This window comes from Capsicum annuum, chromosome 8, assembly GCF_002878395.1.
Source record: "Capsicum annuum cultivar UCD-10X-F1 chromosome 8, UCD10Xv1.1, whole genome shotgun sequence".
Classification (NCBI taxonomy): Eukaryota; Viridiplantae; Streptophyta; class Magnoliopsida; order Solanales; family Solanaceae; genus Capsicum; species Capsicum annuum.
This window is the reverse complement of record NC_061118.1, coordinates 157,718,522-157,737,913: the sequence shown is the minus strand read 5'-3', so window position 1 is coordinate 157,737,913 and position 19,392 is coordinate 157,718,522. Positions and strand designations below refer to the sequence as shown.

At 33.3% G+C, this 19,392-nt stretch overlaps 2 protein-coding genes across 2 annotated transcripts; both read right to left on the bottom strand.

Moving 5' to 3' along the window:
- Nucleotides 1–3,427: 3,427 nt before the first annotated feature.
- Nucleotides 3,428–19,113, bottom strand: LOC107879384 (disease resistance protein RPP2B). Its single transcript, XM_047395592.1, has 11 exons — nucleotides 18,153–19,113; nucleotides 14,925–16,026; nucleotides 14,618–14,830; nucleotides 10,740–10,970; nucleotides 10,456–10,645; nucleotides 7,352–7,976; nucleotides 6,125–7,226; nucleotides 5,644–6,045; nucleotides 4,626–5,555; nucleotides 3,849–4,536; nucleotides 3,428–3,763 (listed from the first exon to the last, which is right to left on the bottom strand). Exons 1-11 carry the CDS (start codon nucleotides 18,659–18,661, stop codon nucleotides 3,651–3,653), a joined length of 6,105 nt encoding a protein of 2,034 aa, XP_047251548.1. The 5' UTR covers nucleotides 18,662–19,113; the 3' UTR covers nucleotides 3,428–3,650.
- On the bottom strand, nucleotides 9,834–11,568 carry LOC107839802. The gene is made up of 2 exons (XM_016683435.2): nucleotides 10,740–11,568; nucleotides 9,834–10,645 (listed from the first exon to the last, which is right to left on the bottom strand). Exons 1-2 carry the CDS (start codon nucleotides 10,863–10,865, stop codon nucleotides 10,430–10,432), a joined length of 342 nt encoding a protein of 113 aa, XP_016538921.1. The 5' UTR covers nucleotides 10,866–11,568; the 3' UTR covers nucleotides 9,834–10,429.
- Nucleotides 19,114–19,392: the final 279 nt, after the last annotated feature.

Below are 19,392 nucleotides of genomic sequence, written 5' to 3'. Positions count from 1 at the left end.
TGGGAAATTTTGAGTGGACAAGAATGTTTTTTGATGTAGCCAATCGACATTTCCTTTTTTCCTTTTTTTTTTTGTTTGCTAATTGAGATTATTGGGATTTGAGAAGAAATATTAGTACTACCTCCAATTTAATATGGAGAAGGACGATATTTCAAATTAAACTATTTCCATAAAAATGGTTATGAAATTTAAATTTTACTTTCTAGTCATTTCAATTTACTAGCTTGTTTTATACCGTTTCTACACACCTTTTATACAGTTTCTATACAAATCTTATACATATAAATATTCTATACAAAAATTATACAGTTTTGATATACAATTTATACAATAACTGTACATATTTTTTACATATTTTATAAAACAATTATATAATTTTCATACACTTTCGATATATTTTTTTTATATACTTTATACATATACATATTTGATAGAACTATACAATTTCTATATGTATATCTTATATAGATACATATTCTATTTAACAATTATATTATTTTTATATAATTTAATTATTATTTCTAAACAATAAAAAAAACAGAATATTTGATAAGTTAAAAAATTTATAGCAAAAAAAATTAAAATATTTTTAAAAGGATCGAATTGTCCAAGTTGAATATACTGTATCGGTATTGTATATAGACTGTATTAGTATTGTATATGGACTGTATATGGACTACGTAGACCCAAATGACCCAAATTGAAAAAGAATAGGAAATGACCATAAAGTGATATTTTTTTACCGACTGGACATTATATGTCCATTTGCCCAAACTTGAGTTATTTTTTTTAGGGAAAAGGACACCCCGTAGCTCTTTTAAAAAATAATGGACAATAATGACCCACGTTTCACTTTTTGGACAAAGCTAACACTTCGGCTGTTTTAAATGCCATTTATTAGCCCTTCATTTAATAAGGCACATGCTAAAGGGAAAAGGCTTACAGTTGTACACTTTCCTTTTTGAAGTTGGTTTCCGAATAGGGTTTTGTGACTCTTTACTCTTTCCATAACCAATCTTCTTTCTTCTTTCTCTTCTTTCTCCAATCTGTGATAGTTAAGAACCCAACAAAACTCATATCTCTTTTCTTCTAGTTTTTAATTTTTCTACTAATAACCCAACAAAACTCATATTTTTTTTTCTTCTAATTCTTAATTTTTTCTATTTAGGTTATCTAAATTGAATTGAGTTTGTGAATTATGTGGGTGGATGAAAAATGAGATAGAGGAATGAAAGAAGAAAAATAATGCAAAATCTAGAAGTTGATCGGGATGGAAACAAATGGCTATTGTGTTGAAGCTAAAGTAATAGTGGATAGGTATGTGACGAAGAAATTTGAAGGAAATGGATTGTTTTTGAAAAAAAATGTATTTATGATTCGAGATTGCATAGGATTGATTATATATGAAGATTTCAGAGAAATGAAGGTTTGTATATGATGTGTATAAAAATTGTATTTTTAAAGTTTGTGTATGATGTGTATAAAAACTATATAAAAAGTGTATATTTAAAGTTTGTATATGATGTGTATAAAAACTGTATGAGAACTGTACATTTAAGGTTTGTATATGATGTGTATAAAAATTATATATAAACTGTATAAAAACTGTATACTTAAGGTTTGTATATGATGTGTATAAAAACTGTATAAAAAACGTATATTTAAATTTTGTATATGATATGTATAAAATCTGTATTATATTAATCTGTATCATTATTGTATAGAATATGTATATCTATAGGATGTATATAAACTGCATAAATATTGTATAGAATATGTATCTAAATAATTATTTTACCTAAATAGTGTACAGAATGTGCATAGCCTCTCGGCAAAAATAAAAGACACGAAAATAATTTTAAAACATGTATATGTGTCATTAAATTATGCTATTTCAAAAAAATTATATTTCAAAAAAATATAAAATTTTATTTGCTTACGACATTATAAATTAGTATTTGATTGTTTTAAAAGAGAACTACAAAATTTTATTTGATTGTTTTGTTTATTGATAGAATTAACAAAATATATAGAAACATCAATTTTAAAAAAGAAAAAAAAAGGAGCACAACCAAAATAAAAGGGAAAAGGAAGAAAACACAACTACCAGAAAAAAAAATATATAATGTTTACACTTTATATAATAATAATAATAAAAGAAGCAAAAGGAGCAACAACAAAAGTAAAACAAAAAAGACAAAATCAGCAAAATTAAAAAAAATAAAGTCAAAGAAAGCGGCTTAGCTAGCGAAATTGCCAAAAAGTGGTATTTTGAAACATGGGGTATTTTCGTATCTTTTATTTTTGCCAAGAGGTTATTTTTGTCCTTCTCCCTTTCTTTTAAAAGGCTACACAATGTCTTTTTTCCTTTAAAATAAGGGATGTTTTTACCGTTTTGATTAAATACATGTAAGTCATGCATTTGAATTTAGAGTTGATGTTACATAATTATGATTAATTAACATATATTTTACTTAATTTAATTGCTTAATCATGATAAAGAATATTAATTTAATGTATGCACAAGTATGTGTAAGTTTTTACATTTCCATTTTATTTCAAAATAAGTACTTTCTCTCTATTTTTACTTATTTATTATATAAATATAAAAAATAGTTATTCAATTTTACTTGTTTAATTTAAAAATTTACCATATTATGCCTATTATAATCTTCTTATTAAATACTACGTCATCTTTTAATACAGTAAAGTTACTCTTTCATTTGTTATTTCTTTAAGGAGCGTGTCAAGTCAAACATGAACAAGTATAAATAGACGAAGTGAAGAGTATTTTACATAATCAACATAATATTAACGATTTTCTTTCAATTTACTCCGTGTACTAAAGAGATAAGTTATTTGTAAGTGTAAATTAGTAAAGTTACATCTTACCTTTCTAGAATGAGTACTTTTCTTAAAAGGGCATGTACAAGCTAAAAATGTTATTTCCTCTTTTTCTAAATAAGTGATGTTTTATCCTGTTTATTTTATTCATAAATTTGGAGTACCTTACATAATCAAGGAGAATTAATCTCTCCAAATTTGTTCTTCCTTAAATAAATAGAGTTTTATATAACCAAGAAATTACTAAAGAGTTATATATACTCTTTCGGTCCTTTCGTTTGTTTTTACTTGTCACTATTTTTTTAATTTGATTTTCATTTTTATTTATCATTTTTGACAAATCAAGAAAAGATAAAAAAGAAAATTCCTATTATACCCTTAGCATTAACTATGTTTTTTTCAAATTAATTTCAAGACACAATAGCAAACATCATTTAATATGGGTACTATGATAAAATAATAATTTTCTTAATGGATATCAAAATGTAACAAGTAAGAGCGAACGAATGGAGTATTTTGAGGTATTTATTAGGTATAATTTAGTAAAAACAATCTTTATTATACTAGTAGTTTCTTATGAGTATGTCGAAGCTAAAAACACCATTTATTTGATAACTGAGGAAGTACTTTACAAGACAATATTTTTGAAATTTGAGATGTGAAACATTCTTTGACCATTTGCGTGACTATAAATAATCGAAGGCACCAAGGAAGACAACCAATGCGTATGTCTTTCACCTCCAAGTATAACAAATCGTTTTAGCTCGTCAATGTGTAATCACTGCTGCAGCATTGTTCCATTTCTTTCACCAAGATCTTTCTAACAGCTCCTCTATCTCTGCCAGTGTAGCCTCGTCGTCTTCATCATCATTGGAATCAAAGATGCTATCATCATCATCCTCTTCTTCTTCCCCGGCCCCTACATTGTACGTGATTATCCAATAGTACATAAATGAGTAACTATCAAGATAAAGAGTTTGATATGCAAGATGTGAAGCACAGACCTGAACCTGCAATCTGCACATAATAATCCTCAAACAATTTCTCCTTCAAGATTGACCTCACAACAAAATCTGCATTGTCGTGGAACACATAGTAGTCAGGGTGAGAAAGGTAGTAATGATTAACCGCCAACTGATATGAAGGCATAAAGCCTTCCATGACACTTTCTTTGAATTGATAATCATGACTAATTGGAGTATGTCGCGTTGCAAGCACTCTTGCTTCACTAGGAGATGCTGAAGACTGGTCCGGTTCTGGCTTGTCATATGCAAGTGCAACTCCAAACTCTTTCATCTTGAAAGTTTTACTCCAACAAGGCAAAGAAACATTAATGTGATCACCAGCTTGTAAATACTTGCCAAACTTCCAGTGGCATAAAAACGTCAACTTGTTGTTCTCTCCTGGAATGCCAATGAATGATGGGGCATAAATCCAATTAAGACCCTTTGTAATGTTTTGGACATTGATATCAATTGTATGCGTACCCCCATATTTACTGTCACCAAAAAAGCGAAATATACGAGGACTAGAACGTGCATAGATGATGCAAATGAGCAGTCCTGTTATCTTGATATTAGGAAGTGAATCCACATTCAATGTCAGCAACCTCCGTTCACTTTTGTGACTGAACCAGCTTGGAACCTCATTTCCTGGAAAATAAGTACTGAAGATGCCAAATTCATAGAGTCCCTGATGTCAAAAGGGGAAAAAAAGAAGTAATTTACATTGGATTAGCTCAACAGGTTGAAGAGAAAGTTTACAGTAAGAAACAAACTTACCTGCTGTACTGAATATATCCTTTTTGTGCTAGTGAACCTATTAAATATTTCAACCACTGTATCTGGCGTGTTGTCATCTAGGTTAAGAAGAAGGCCTAGAGTATTCAATATTTCCACTTCAAAACTATCAATGGGCTTTAGTTTGAAAATTCCTGAAATCTCGCTTAAGCTCTCACTTTCCATGACATCTAAAAAGAGAGTTGTCATTAGGTTTGGTAGATTTGTAACTGTTTCCAGTGATGCGCATCTAACTGCCTTCAGCGTAACAAGGCTTGGCGGAAGCTCTGGCAGAGATTTGAGTCTCAGACATCCATCTAACCAAAGGTCACGGAGCATACCAAGATTTTTGATACTCTGAGGCAAGTTATAAATCAAGTTTTCACTTAGATTCAAGAAGCATAATGAAGGAAGGTTGCTGAGGCCAAAGGATAGAACGTCATCTGTTAAGTTGCATTTAGCAAGACTTAATCTGACGAGCGAAATTGATAAGGAAGAGAATGAAAACTGGTTAGAGCCTGGGGATCTTCTCAACTTTGATGACCAATTTTTCCAGAGGGCCCTCCAAGAATTCTCATTACCACCAACCGGGGCTAGCTGACCAAAATTCATTCCATCAGCCTGCAGGATTATCAAAGATTCTAGCTTGCCTAGCTCTATGGCTGTCGTAACTAGTCTAGAACATCCAGAGATAATAAGTTTTTCTAAGGATTTGAGCATACAAAAGCTTCCAGGGAGCTTCCTTAGATTCTTGCAGTCTCTCAAGTTCAGATAGACAAGTCCGTCAAGGCATCCAATTGATTCGTGAATCTTGGCCAACTTGATGCAGTCTTTCAGGATCAAAGTTTTCAGGTGCGGAAGTCCAGAAAAATCAGGAGTTGTTTTTAGAAAATGGGAATGACTAAAGTTGAGGATCTTTAATGATTTGAGAATCTGCATCATGAAGTAAGTGGTAAAGTTTAGCCTGATTCAAAAGTCATTTTCCTGCAGTAGATGGAAAGGGAACACATTCATAACATACCTTGATTCCCTCCCAGGCTTTTTCCAAGTAACTTTTTTTCATTTCAAGGGAAACCAGGCTCTCTAGAGGGAGATCGTCAGGGATGATCTTCATGTGAAATCCAGACCAACAGAGTAATCTTAGACTTTTTGGAAGCAAACTATAGAATCCAGTTAATCTTACATAACTAAGCTGGAGTATCCTCAGCCTCTGCATTTTCGAAAATGTATCAGCTTCGAATTCTATACCGTTTGAACCTTCTTCATTGGCATCATCAAAATGCTTACGGCTTTTTCTTGGATATCCATGACCTAACAGATCAGCATCTTCACTGAAGAAAAATGATCTGAAAGATTTGACTACTTTGGACAATTTGTTGGACATTCCCTTATCAAGAACTAGGCCTTCAATTTTTTCAGTTCCCTGTTAGAAGAACAACAATTGTTTATTTATTATAGATGATCATAACACATACAACAATACCAAAGAGCTAGATTCTTACTGTTTTTGCACTCAATACATTGACGGAATCTCTGTATCGCCAAACTCTGCTTCTTTTCCAAGGCTCCCAAGGGGATTCTTGGCGGATAATTTCTCTTCCCATATCTTGAATCAGTGAATGCACTTTCAATCTGTCCTCCATCTCGATCAAACATCTATCAGAAAGAATCTGAATTCCTATGACTGAGAAAAAACCACATCCATCGAGTATGGTAATTACATAATTTTTGTCCTTTCCAACAAAGAAACAAACAATATCGAGGAATAGTTTTTGTATATCATCATCCAGCAGCAAATCGTAGCTGATTCTGAGTTTTTCCAGGATCTTATTGTCAGGGATTGCCTTTAATTTCCTTAATGCACTCTCCCACACCTCTATACTTTTGTCACAAAGAGAAGAACCTAAGACTTTGAGAGCCAAGGGATTCCCTTTACAATGAAGTATCACCTTTTCTGAAAGGTCCTCGTGATCTTCTGAAGGTTTTTCTTTTCCGAAAGCATGCCAGCTGAAGAGTCGAATCGATTCTTGAGCATTCAATGGCGTGACCTTATACATCTTACAACTGCAGACCTCACTAGCATCAAACAGGTGCTGATTTCTTGTTGTTATGATTATTTTACTACCTGGATAAAACCATTCTCGCATCCCAAGAACAGCATTTAACTGATCTCTATCATCCACATCATCGAGAACAAGAAGAATTCTTCTGCACTGGATGGCCTCTTGAATCTTGATGACTCCTTCGTCGACATTGTATATCTTTTCAACCTTCTTCCCTAGAACATTTGAAAGAAGTTGTCTTTGTAGACTTACCAGACCATCATGTCTTTCGGAAGTTTTGCTCACATCAGCAAGAAAGCTGCTGCCATCAAATTTGTCAAAGTTAAGATTGTAAGCAGTTTTGGCAAGTGTAGATTTACCTATTCCCCCCATACCATATACAGCCATAATATCAACGCTTGTTGATCCATCCTGCAACCAGAGATTTATGTCTTTAACTCGAGAATCTATTCCAACGGGGTGGACAGCAACACTCAAAACTGCACGATTTAGTTTTCCTGCAACCACCTTCACAAGCTCTAGAATAAACCTTGACTCACACCTGAAAATTACAATCAGTTCCATTTTCAATCGCATGAAAGATCATCTTAGAGAATGGAATGAAACAATTTGATATCCACTATAGAAAATTACCTACATAAACATCGAAAGCTAGTAAGAGCTTACCCATCAGATTGATTCTGTAAAACCATTCCTCCCAAATCAGCAACTTCTGTTAGAGCAGCCTTCCATTCCTTCACTTTCTGCAACCATTCCAGTCTCCTTACTTCGATACCGGATTTATATCTCTCTTCATACATTAAAAAAGCTTGTTCAAAACACCCTTTTTGTTTCCTAACTTCTGATGGATCCACATCATAAAACACAGGTAGAACAAAACGTCCAAAAGCTCTCTTGCTCTCAACTATAAACACAAGTTCATCAAGGCACCTCTCTGAAGAGGGATAGTCTTCTGAGAAGACAACAATGAGAACTCTTGAATCTTGAATTGTTTTCTGCAATTCTTTGCACCCTTTTTCATCTATATCAAGTTCATTAACACTGAATGCGCGAATACCAGCATTTGATAAAGCTGAATGAAGATGATTTCCAAAGGACTTGTCTATCTTTGTTGCTAGACTCAGAAATGCATGATAAGCAAACTGAGACATTTTTCTTTTGCTGTTGTTTTGATCAATCACTGATAAAAGACTCTTCTTTGAGAAACAATTTTTTAGAAGCCTTGAAGAGATAAATAGGTGATTTTGAATCTGCAGGCTGTCTAAGAAGTAAGAAGGTACATGCATTGTTTCTACATGTCAAAATCAACAGTAAATATATATATTCTAAAGTTTACATAACCTAAGGTCTACAGATTATTATTATTAACTAATCTTGCACATGACAGCAAATTGGCAATACATTATACATAATGTAGTTATTATTATACAGCTTATCTCTTATTAATTGCAACTAGATTTGGACAACCAAGGTAAGAGGATGCTACTGCCTCTGTACTTAAATATTTGTCAAGTTTCGCTTCTCAAGAGTCAAATTATATGGACTTTTACCAACATTTGCAATGCATTTTTCGTCATATTAATACGAGAAGCATTGCTATTTAGTAGTACTTTTTATATATTTTTCGAATATCTAAATTTTTTATTTTAAAATACTAAATTAATTCCATCACCTAACCTCCACAAGTATTTTGGGATGGATGGAGTAATTTAAGTACATCTCAAATTCTCAAGAACAGGAGAGAGGTTCTAGGATGAGACTTCCTAGTTTCTACCTCCCATGTTCAAGCTTTCAGTGTGAACCTTATGAAAAAACAAAAGGCTTAAAGTTAACAAAATGAAAATAAAAAATTACGTTTACTTTTCAACTGATCCAGAGTACTTAAATTGGAAAAAATTATCTTGTTTGTTTTTCTTTCTTTCTAGTAATAACACCTTAGAGACCAAACGTGTCTCCCCCATTTAAGCTAATTTTGTTCCAACTCAAAACAGATTTGTCCTTCTAAGGAAAATTAAGGGTTCACCAATATTGGAGATTTCTAAATCACATACTTAACCTTATATTGACATTTGTAGATTAAAGAGGCTCTTTACAAGGAGCAAGAAGTAAAAATATGAGTAAGGTGTAATCCAACTAGTTGGTATCACCTATATGAGTTTATTATCTTCCATTGTGTTTGGTTTTTGAACTTTGAAAATCAAAGTATTGTTGTTAGATGATTTATAGTATTTATAATTTGTTTTAGATTATAATTTTTTTAAAAAAAATTGTTCATTCCTAAACTCTGTGCACAGTGAATCACAATCATTTAAATTAGGACTTTTAATAATTTCTTTTGACAAATATATAGCATCATTGAAGACACCAGTACATGTTACTTTGAGTGCAAAATTTTGCTTTTGACTTATGGTTTTTTTATATTCCACATTTAGATTTGGATTTTAGCTTCAAAATTCAAAAGGCACACCTTCTTTTTTACACTGTTGCTATTTTGGAGAAATTCCTGTGTCACAAATTTCAAAGTTTGTTAAAATTTGTATGATCTTCACATATATCTAGTATTGTGTGTAATACTAAATTCAGTTGAACCCATTAAAACAGGTTCTAAGCTATGAGCGGAGCTAGGGTATCGGAAGGGTTCATTTGAAACCCTTTGTCTAAAAACTACACTATATATATGATTATGATTATTTTTTTAAGTATACTCTATATATAATAGATAGTGAATCTCATTGACTTGTTTATATTTTGAATCTTTAGTAAAAGTTCAGATTCCGTCTGAATGTCTTTTGTAAATACTTTTGGATTGAAAACAGTCTCTTGTAGAAATGTCATGTAAGATTACGTACAATAATCCATGTAACTGGACCCTTCCCAAGACCTTGCGCATCGCACCGAGCTGCTTTTTTTTTTTTTTACTTTTGTATATTAGACTTCAGAGTCAGGAGGACAATTATTAGTGAATCCGATTCTGATAATTGTATTGTCATTTCAATATTGGCATATTATTATTCCTGTAATCCCAATGTGTGATGTTACTCGTTTGCAATAACAACTCGAAATTCCCTTTTTGTTTTTGTATTACCCTGGTGTTCTGAATTAGCTAGGTGCATATGCATTAATTTCATGGAGTATCTGCTGTCTCCCACTAACACAAGTACCGAATAATTTTATTCACGTCATACCCTTGGTAACCAGAGCCATCACTATTTCCCACTAAAAGGTAAAGACCGATGCAGAGTAAATAACTAATCAAATGATATATTCACCATGAATTAACTTCATGGAAAAGTTGGATATGGCTTGAAGCTCAAGAGCACCATTCATTCAGAAGCTTATTCCACCTATAAAATGGAAAATACTCTTGAGAGTACATGAAAGGTAATGTTCTGCTGTTTAATCAGAAATATGAATGAGGTAAAACTTTAGACATTTTTGGAGAGAATGGTTAAAGGTTACATGTTTAGTGAAACTATGCAGCTAGCAAGAAATGACCTTATGACTGTACAATAAGTTAATGAAACATAATTTACACCATCGCCGAGCTGAAGCTGATAAAAAAAGAACAGGACCGAATGCAACTCTATAACTTACAAATTTGTGCGACTAACACAGAATGTCGCTCAGATATTATCAGGAAATAACTCTGAGTGAATCCTGACTCTCACAACACTCTAGTATACCTTCTACCTCAACGTGATTAAGCAGAACAATGTTGGTTTCTCCAAAAGAAAGAAGGCATCTTCATGGGAAGAATCTTTTGATGCCACCAGATATTGGGAACGTCGAAAGAAGTCCTACAAAGCGCCTTTTCAACGAATGACCGAGGTATGGCAGAATGGCTATTTCTGGAAAACCTTGATAATATGGTCTTTTTGCAACATTAGGACCAACTGCTGGAACAAGACCATCTTCCGGCAGATGTGCACTTGGGAGTTCTCCTCCATCTGCATCACTCTCCTGTTCAACAAAAGATTCTGTGAGAGACAAGAACACTTCCGGAATCTACTAAGACAAGCTAGCTAATGTGAATAGAGAAGTTAAAGACTCTTACATTGTTTTCGGTCAAGTAATTTGACAGACCCCATTGGTTCAACAAGTTACACAATCTCTCGGGATCATCCGGTGATTCTCGACGAACAATTTCTTTCCCCATGTCCTGAATAAGTGGAGGCATCATCACTTTGTTTTCGTCATCAATGCTGATGAGGGATCTGTCAATGAGGTTCTGATTTCCAACCGTTGGGTGCAAATCGCGGTCCTCTAAGATGTGATAACATAATCTCTGTCCTTCCCAACAAAAAATGAAGCAATAAGGAGGAACAACCTCTGGTCATGATCATCTAGAGACTTGTAGCTTATCTCAAGATTCTTTTGAACTTTGCTATGAGGGATTGCTTCCGATTTCTGCAGTTTACTTCTCCATATAATTTCCATATCTCTCCGTGAAAGAAAAGAACGCAAATCATAGAGGGCTAACGGAAGCCCACCACAATGCTGTATTGCATCTGTTGAGAGCTCCTTCGAACTCTTTTAAAGGGTGGTCTTGTGCAAAGTCATACCAACTGAAAGAGTCTTAAGGATTCAACACTGAATGCGCTAATACCAACATTTGATAAAGCTGAATGAAGATGATTTCCAAAGGACTTGTCCATCCTTGTTGCTAGACTCAGAAATGCATGATAAGCAAACTGAGACATTTTTCTTTTCTTTTGTTGTTGTTTTCATCAATCACTGATAAAAGACTCTTCTTTGAGAAACAATTTTTTAGAAGCCATAAATAGGTGATTTTGATTCTGCATGCTGTCTAAGAAGGTACATGCATTGTTTCTACATGTCAAAATCAACAGGAAATATATAAGTACATTTCTAGAGTTTACATTACAGATTTATTAACTAACCTTGTAAATGACAGCAAATTCGCAATACATTTTACATATATAGAGTTATTATTATAAAGTTTTATCACTAAGTAATTGCAACTAGATTTGGGAAAACCAAGGTAAGAAGATGTTACTGCCCCAGTCACGTAAGTATTTTATCACATTTCGCTTCTCGAGAATCAAAATATGTGAATTTATAGCACTTTTATATACTTTTTGAATATTTAAATTTTATTTTTAAATTGCTAAATTAATTCAGTCACTTTAATTTCGAAGATTAATCAAATTTAATCTCGAGAAACAAAGCATGGCAAATATTTTGGGATGGTGAGAGTAATTTAGTACATCACACAGAGCTTCTACAATGAGATTTCATACCTCCCATGTGCAAGCTTTCAGTGTCAACCTTATGGAAAACAAAAGAGTTTAAATTAGAAAAAACATGAAAATAAAATTATGTTTACTTTTCAACTGATATGAACTTACATTCTAGAATACTTAAATTGGAAAAATTTATCTTATTTGTTTGCTTTCTTCTTTCCATGATTATGACCTTAGAGAACCAACATGTATCCTCTATTTAAGCTAATTTTGTTCCAACACAAAACAGATTTGTCTTTTTTAAGGCAAATTAAGGGTTCACTCATAATGTTGATTTTTTTAAAATCACATACTTAACCTTATATCGACATTTATAGATTAAAAAGACAATACAAATAGCAAGAAGTAAAATATTGTAATTACAACTAATTAAGGTGTAATCCAACTAATCGATATCACCTATACCAGTTTATTCGTTAGCTTCCATTGTGTATTTGTTTTTGTTAAATCTTGAAAACCAATTACTGTTAGTAGACGATTTGTAATCACACAAATATCATATGACTTGTTTTAAACACTAAGGTTTAAAAGTGTTCCTTTTACTTTTAAACTCTATGCATAGCGAAACACAATCATTTAAATTAGGACTTCTAATATTAAGGGTGGGCATGATATGGTATATACCGCAGGTCGAAACTGAAATTTTTTATATCGCGGTATGGATGTTATGGTATTTGATAGAAATTTTAAATTATTTTGATATTTGGTACGGTATTTAGTATTTATGCAATAAATACCGAAATACCATATACCGCATCGAAATTTTTAAATAACATATAAACCCCCCCCCCCCCCCCCCACACACACACACACATATATATATATATATATTATATTTAAGATTATTAAATATATTTATATATCATCCATCAGTCAATTGAACACAAAAGTAACTTTTTATTAAGAAATAAATTTTTTGGGAAGCTTATTATTTAGGAGTATTATGCTTAAACTTAGGTAATGTTGTTCAGAGTTTGCATCCCGCACTATTCAATAGTGATTGAAATGTTCTTTTTGTGTAATTGATTAACAAAGATAGTTGTTAGTCTAATATGATTGAGACCTTTTTAAAATTTAAAGTTATAGTTTTTTTTGTATGAATATATGTAAGGAGAAATCAAATAAAGTATGGTTACCGAATTACTATACCGCAAAATACCGAAATTGAATTTAAAAATACCGAACCATACCGAATTAATTTGATATGATAATGATATTTTTCTTTTAAATACAGAAAATCGAAATTACCGTACTAAAGTTTAAAATATTGTACCGTATCATACCATGCCCACCCCTATCTAATATTGTAGTTTCTTTTGACAAATAGACAGCATCATAGGAGACAATACATGTTATTTTGAGTGCACAATTTTGCTTTTGACTTATGGTTTTTTACCTACTACATTTAGGATTTTGGCTTCAAAATTCAAAAAGCACAGACTCTTTTTTACATTATGTCTTGCTATTTATCCTCGATGGACCGGCACCCATTAGTCCCTTGTCTTTCCAGGCAATTATTTTTCCAACTTTTTTTTTCTTGCTATTTTGGAGAAATTCTTGTGTAACAAATTTCAATGTTTGTTAAAATTTGTATTATTCACATATATCTTGTATCAGTTAAAAAAAAAAAAACATATATCTTGTATTGTGTCTAATATTAAATTCAATTGAATCCATTAAGACAAGTACCAAACTATGGGCGGACATCGGAAGGGGGTTTTTGAACACCTTTGTCCAAAAATTAATTTATATATAAGATAATAATACTTTTTAAGCATATCTTATAAATGATAGATGGTGAGACTCATTGATTTCATTATATGTTTACTTCTTTATATTTTGAATTATCTTAGATTTCTAAATGTTTTTGGTAAATACTATTGGATTTTAGACTTCACGGTCACTAGGACAATTATTAGTGAATCCGATTCTGATAATTGTATTTTCTTTTCAATAAATATTGGCATATTATTATTCCAACTCCATGTGAAGACACAAATTCCTGAAATTTCAATGTGTGATTTTACGCCTTTGAAATGACAAGTTGAAAACCCCCTTTTATTTTCAATTATGGTGGTGTCCGGAATTAGCTTGGGGCATATATACCAGCACAAAAGTACCGAATAACTTTATTCACTGTTGGTAACAAGTCGATATCCTCCTTACGCATTTAAGTTTTAGCCATAACTATATCCCACTAAAAGCTTAAGACCGAGCTTTTATTCCTAGTTCCTACTTACCATGATATATATTCACTGTGAAATAACTCATGTAAAAGTTGGATATGGTTTGAACCTGTATTTATTTCCTATAAAAATGAAAATACTCTCTGAGAGTAAATGATTAGAAATATGAAAGAGGTAAAACTTTAGACATTTTTGGAGACTAAAAAGGAATGAATGGCAAGGTTATAGTTTTTGTTCCTTCCAGTGAACTATGCAAGAAATGACTTTATGACTGTACAATGAAACATAATTTACACACATCGCTCAACCGAAGCTGATCAAAAAGAACAGGACTGAATGCACCTCTACAACTTAAAAATTTGTGCAACTAACACAGTATGTCGAAAGCATTAATCGATATTATCGGGACAGTTATTCTGATTAAGACCTGACTCTTCTAGCAGTACAGTGTTGGTTTTTCCAAAAGAAAGAAGCCATTGTCATGGGAAGAATCTTTTGAAGCCACCAGATATTGGGAACGTCGAAAGAAGTCCTACAAAGCGCCTTTTCAATGAATGACCGAGGTATGGCAGAATGGCTATTTCTGGAAAATCTTGATAATATGGTCTTTTTGCAACATTAGGACCAACTGCTGGTACAAGACCATCTTCCGGCAGATGTGCACTTGGGAGGTCTCCTCCATCTGCATCACTCTCCTGTTCAACAAAAGATTCTGTGAGAAACAAGAACACTTCCGGAATCTACTAAGACAAGCTAGCTAATGTGAACAGAAAAGTTAAAGATTCTTACATTGTTTTCGGTCAAGTAATTTGATAGACCCCATTGGTTCAACAAGTTACACAATCTCTCGGGATCATCTGGTGATTCTCGACGAATAATTTCTTTCCCCATATCCTGAATAAGTGGAGGCATCATCACTTTGTTTTCGTCATCAATGCTGATGAGGGATCTGTCAATGAGGTTCTGAATTCCAACCATTGGGTGCAAATCACAGTTCTCTAAAATTTTGATAACATAATCTCTGTCCTTCCCAACAAAAAACGAAGCAATAAGGAGGAACAACCTCTGGTCATGATCATCTAGAGACTTGTAGCTTATCTCAAGATTCTTTTGAACTTTGCTATGAGGGATTGCTTCCAATTTCTGCAGTTTACTTCTCCATATTTCCATATCTCTCCGTGAAAGAAAAGAACCCAAATCATAAAGGGCTAACGGAAGCCCACCACAATGCTGTATTGCCTCTGTTGAGAGCTCCTCAAACTCTTCTAAAGGGTGGTCTTGTGCAAAGGCATACCAACTGAAGAGTTTTAGGGATTCATCATCCCCAAGTTCCTTAATCTTGAATAGCATGTGCCTCTCATGGGCCTTCAACAATTTCTCACACCTTGTCGTTATGAGAATCTTACTCCCTGGATAAAACCAATCCCTTGTCCCAATAAGTGAATCTAAGACATGCAGCTGATCCACATCATCAAATACAATAAAAACCTTTTTGTTGCCAATAGCATCTTTAATTTTGACAATTCCTTCATCAGCATTGTATATTTTTTCCTTTCTGCCTTTCAAAATACTTTCAAAAATTTGTTTTTGCAAATAAACCTGACCATTTGGATGTTTCTCTAAGATTTCTCTGACATTAGCAAGAAAGCAACTGCCCTCAAATCTGTCATAGTTAGAGTTGTAAGCTACTTTAGCAAAAGTAGTCTTTCCAACGCCACCAAGTCCACAGATCACCCCAATGCCAACTTCACTGGATTCATCCTGTAACCATGAGTTAATGTCCTTCACTCGAGACTCTAACCCAACTGTGTATGAAGGTACACTAAGTACTGTGCGATTCAATCTTTTGAGTATCTCCTTGATGATCTTTTGTATGAACTTTGCCTCGTGCCTGAGATACAGTGCAAATGTTAGAGCTGAAACAAGATGAAAATTCAGTAAATCACTGCAACTTGCAAGTACTGGCAAACAAATAAAGAGAGTTCACTAATATAATACTAATACTTCACATACAGAGCAAGCATAACACTTACCAGGATGATCAGTCATGCTAAGCATCAGCGAACTACATAACCTGGTTAGTTGCCCAGGCACAATTCAGAACGAACGTGAAAGCATACCTTTAAAGCAATTTCTTAATGCTAAACCAATAAAACTTTTACATTTCCCAGGAAAGGAACAAAGAAGAAAATATGAGTGATATTAATTTAAATTATGTACTGTGGAGAATTTGACAATATTGTGGAGCAACAAAGAGGGAAATGGACAGCAAAATAAAGCGAGTAGTCGTACAATAAACAGATAACCATGAATTTTTATAGTGAACCATTCCAGTTTGGAAAATGATCAAGACAAGGACATGTTTAGCCTCATCATAACTGAATGAAGTATATTATACATAAATTTACAAAACTGATATAAAGTGCATCCATGCTTAGAGAATGGAATGTCATGACAACATTTCGTTCTTTTGTACCTTCGGACTTGTCTATTCAGCTATTTTGTATCCTTCCTTTATATATCGTTCACTATTTAAACAGATTATTTTGACATTGATAAGTTAACAAATAAATGAGGACAGAATGTCTTGAAGAACTGCTGACTGGTAAAGATAAAAACACATATAAGTCTAGAGCATTCACAGATGTGAAGGAAGATTACATCAAACACAAGAAACTATTGCTTCCATCTATCATAATGAGAACAATTTGAGAACAAGGTTTAAATCCAAGAATCCCTAGTTGACCAAGTTTTTACTTCAACTAGTCAGAGAGAGATCTTACTAACTTCTGGCATATGATAACCAGGAGAAGGAGGGAAAGAAGGGAAAAGTAATGATAATGGAATCTCATCTATGTTGTCTATGAGGACTACTTTCAAATCAGCATAAATCTAATAGGGAAAAGATCCTCTATTTTCAGTGGTTTGAGCCTTTGAGGTTGTAAAAATTGAGAAAGGATCAGTAATGAGACATCTCTAATGGAATCCACACAAAACACATTTAATAGCAACAAAAGACGCCGGAAGACAACACTCATCTGTCTCTAGAGTGAATGGCCAGCAATAAATTCATAGAAAAGGAATATATATGAAATCTAGGAATTGCTATCTTTTAGGGAAACCCCACGAGGTTCAATCGCTAATGGTTTATGCACAGCATTTACCATTTGGAGTACTCACACGTGAGTTTTCACATTTCTCTAGAATCTAACCTGATATAGCGTTTTATCATCTTTTGCTTTGAACTTTGTGTCTTTCATCTGATTAGTCTTTCAAATTAGATTTATGCCAACTTCGTTACACTTTTTAGCTCAAATTTGCTTCGATCTCAATGTACTATCTAAGGTATTTGCCATATTAAATCTCTTCCAAGGGGCTGTTCATAGTTAATTTTTCATGTCCTTGGTGGAAGATTCCTCAATCCTTCATTTAAATTTTTCCCATTTAGCATTTCCAGTATATCCTTGACTGAAATAACTATATGATTTTGCATGGACACATTAGTCACTTGGACATATATGACAGTCAAATGCATAGATACTACTATAAGTTAAGATTATGCTCTTCACTAGCAATTGTGAGAAAATAATGTTTACAACTGATCTGTTTACTCGTGGATTTTCAAACTGGCACAATTATGTCATTCCAATTGTCACAACTCACAACCTAAAATATAGGACAACTAGTACCGAGTGAAAGGATAATTTACGTTAGAACAAAACATAGTTCTTGACTATTATCTATAGTACTTCACTAACATCATCAGCCAAGTTTCTCTTCAAGTAAAGATTACAACAACATACCCAGTACAATCCCACACAATGGGATATGAGGAGGGTAGTGTGTACGTAGACCTTACCTCTACCTTATGGGGTAGAGAGGCTGTATCCTATAGACCCTCGGCTCAAGTAATTATTACCCTACCAATTTTGCAATTTCTTATTAAGTACAACTTTTCTATCACAAGAGACAATTAGAACTAAGGGTTTAAGGCTTTGGATAATTTAGGAAACTCACCCGTCTGCTTCTTTAGCTAAACACATCCCTTCCAAACCAGCAACTTCTTTCAGTGCTACTCTCCATTTCTCCATCTTCTCCATCCATTCCCTTCTTTTATCTCCAGTCTCGGTCTGTGCATTTCCTCTCTTTTCATGATTCACAAAAGCTTCAGCAAAACTCCCCGTCTGGTTCTCAACATCCTCAGGGCTGACAGTGTAAAAAACAGGCAAAACGGTATGACCCTCTTTCTTCCTTCGATCAAGAATGTTGAGAAGCTCATCAAGACACCATCTTGAAGAAGCGTAGTCTTTGGAGAAGACTATGAGAGAAATCTTGGATTCCCGAATACCCTTTTGCAGTTCAGATTCAATGTTTTCTCCCCTCCGGATTTCATCATCGTCTCGGAAAGTTCGAATTCCGGCGTTGATGAGAGCTGTGTAGAGATGATCTGTGAAGTTTCTTCGGGTATCTTCGCCTCTGAAGCTCAAGAAAACGTGGAAAGAATAACGGGGCTGTGGATTTGTCATTGGAAATGGTCCAAGAAAATGATGACCCAATTGAGAGATGTTAACGAAAGTGATAGCAGCTTGTGCAGAGACAGAGAGGATAATGATCCAATTGAGACTTTTGACAATTTGTGCTACTAAGAATGAAAACAAGAGACAGACAACAAGGGAAAATTCAGAGAGTAAAGTTTCGAGAGCTTTGAGGACTTTTAAGTCAATGGAAATGCCCGTGTGACTGAAGGAAAATAGTATGTGCAAGTTGTATACGCGGTTAGGTAGTAGTACTAATGTTTGTTTGTTTGTTTGTTTGGGTTCGGCAATATCGAATGTGGTCGGTAGTTTCTCTGACACTGATATTTCTTTCCAGCTTCCTTTCCCCCCTTAACATACGTCACAAGTCTTACATCAGAGTTTCACAAAATGAGAAAATTTGGCTAGTAAGCCTCATCAAGTTTTAATTCAGCTAAATGATCTATCCTTTTCAAGTTTTTAATTAGCATCAGCAAAATGATCTATTCTTTTCAAGTTTTTAATTAACAAAATGACCTATTCTATTTTCTAATTTATCAAATTGATAATCGATCTATCTATATATAAATCAAATCGATAATAGATCTGTCAGACAGATAATAGATCTGTTTAAAAAATGGTATCTTCCTAAATACAAAAAACCTATGATTCATTTTATTAAAAAATAGACTTTAAAGATCTATTTAATAAAGAGTACCCCAAAATAAATAAGGAAAAACAAA

Bases quoted from the DNA above. Each gene is read 5' to 3' on its own strand.
- LOC107839802 (XM_016683435.2), bottom strand. From the start codon at position 10,865: ATGATGCCTCCACTTATTCAGGACATGGGGAAAGAAATTGTTCGTCGA. The intron at 10,646-10,739 runs GTAAGAGTCTTT...TTTGTTGAACAG, and splicing joins ATTACTTGACCGAAAACAAT to GAGAGTGATGCAGATGGAGG.
- LOC107879384 (XM_047395592.1), bottom strand. From the start codon at position 18,661: ATGACAAATCCACAGCCCCGTTATTCTTTCCACGTTTTCTTGAGCTTC. The intron at 7,227-7,351 runs GTAAGCTCTTAC...TGTAATTTTCAG, and splicing joins TTACAGAATCAATCTGATGG to GTGTGAGTCAAGGTTTATTC. The intron at 5,556-5,643 runs GTATGTTATGAA...TTCATGATGCAG, and splicing joins AAGCCTGGGAGGGAATCAAG to ATTCTCAAATCATTAAAGAT.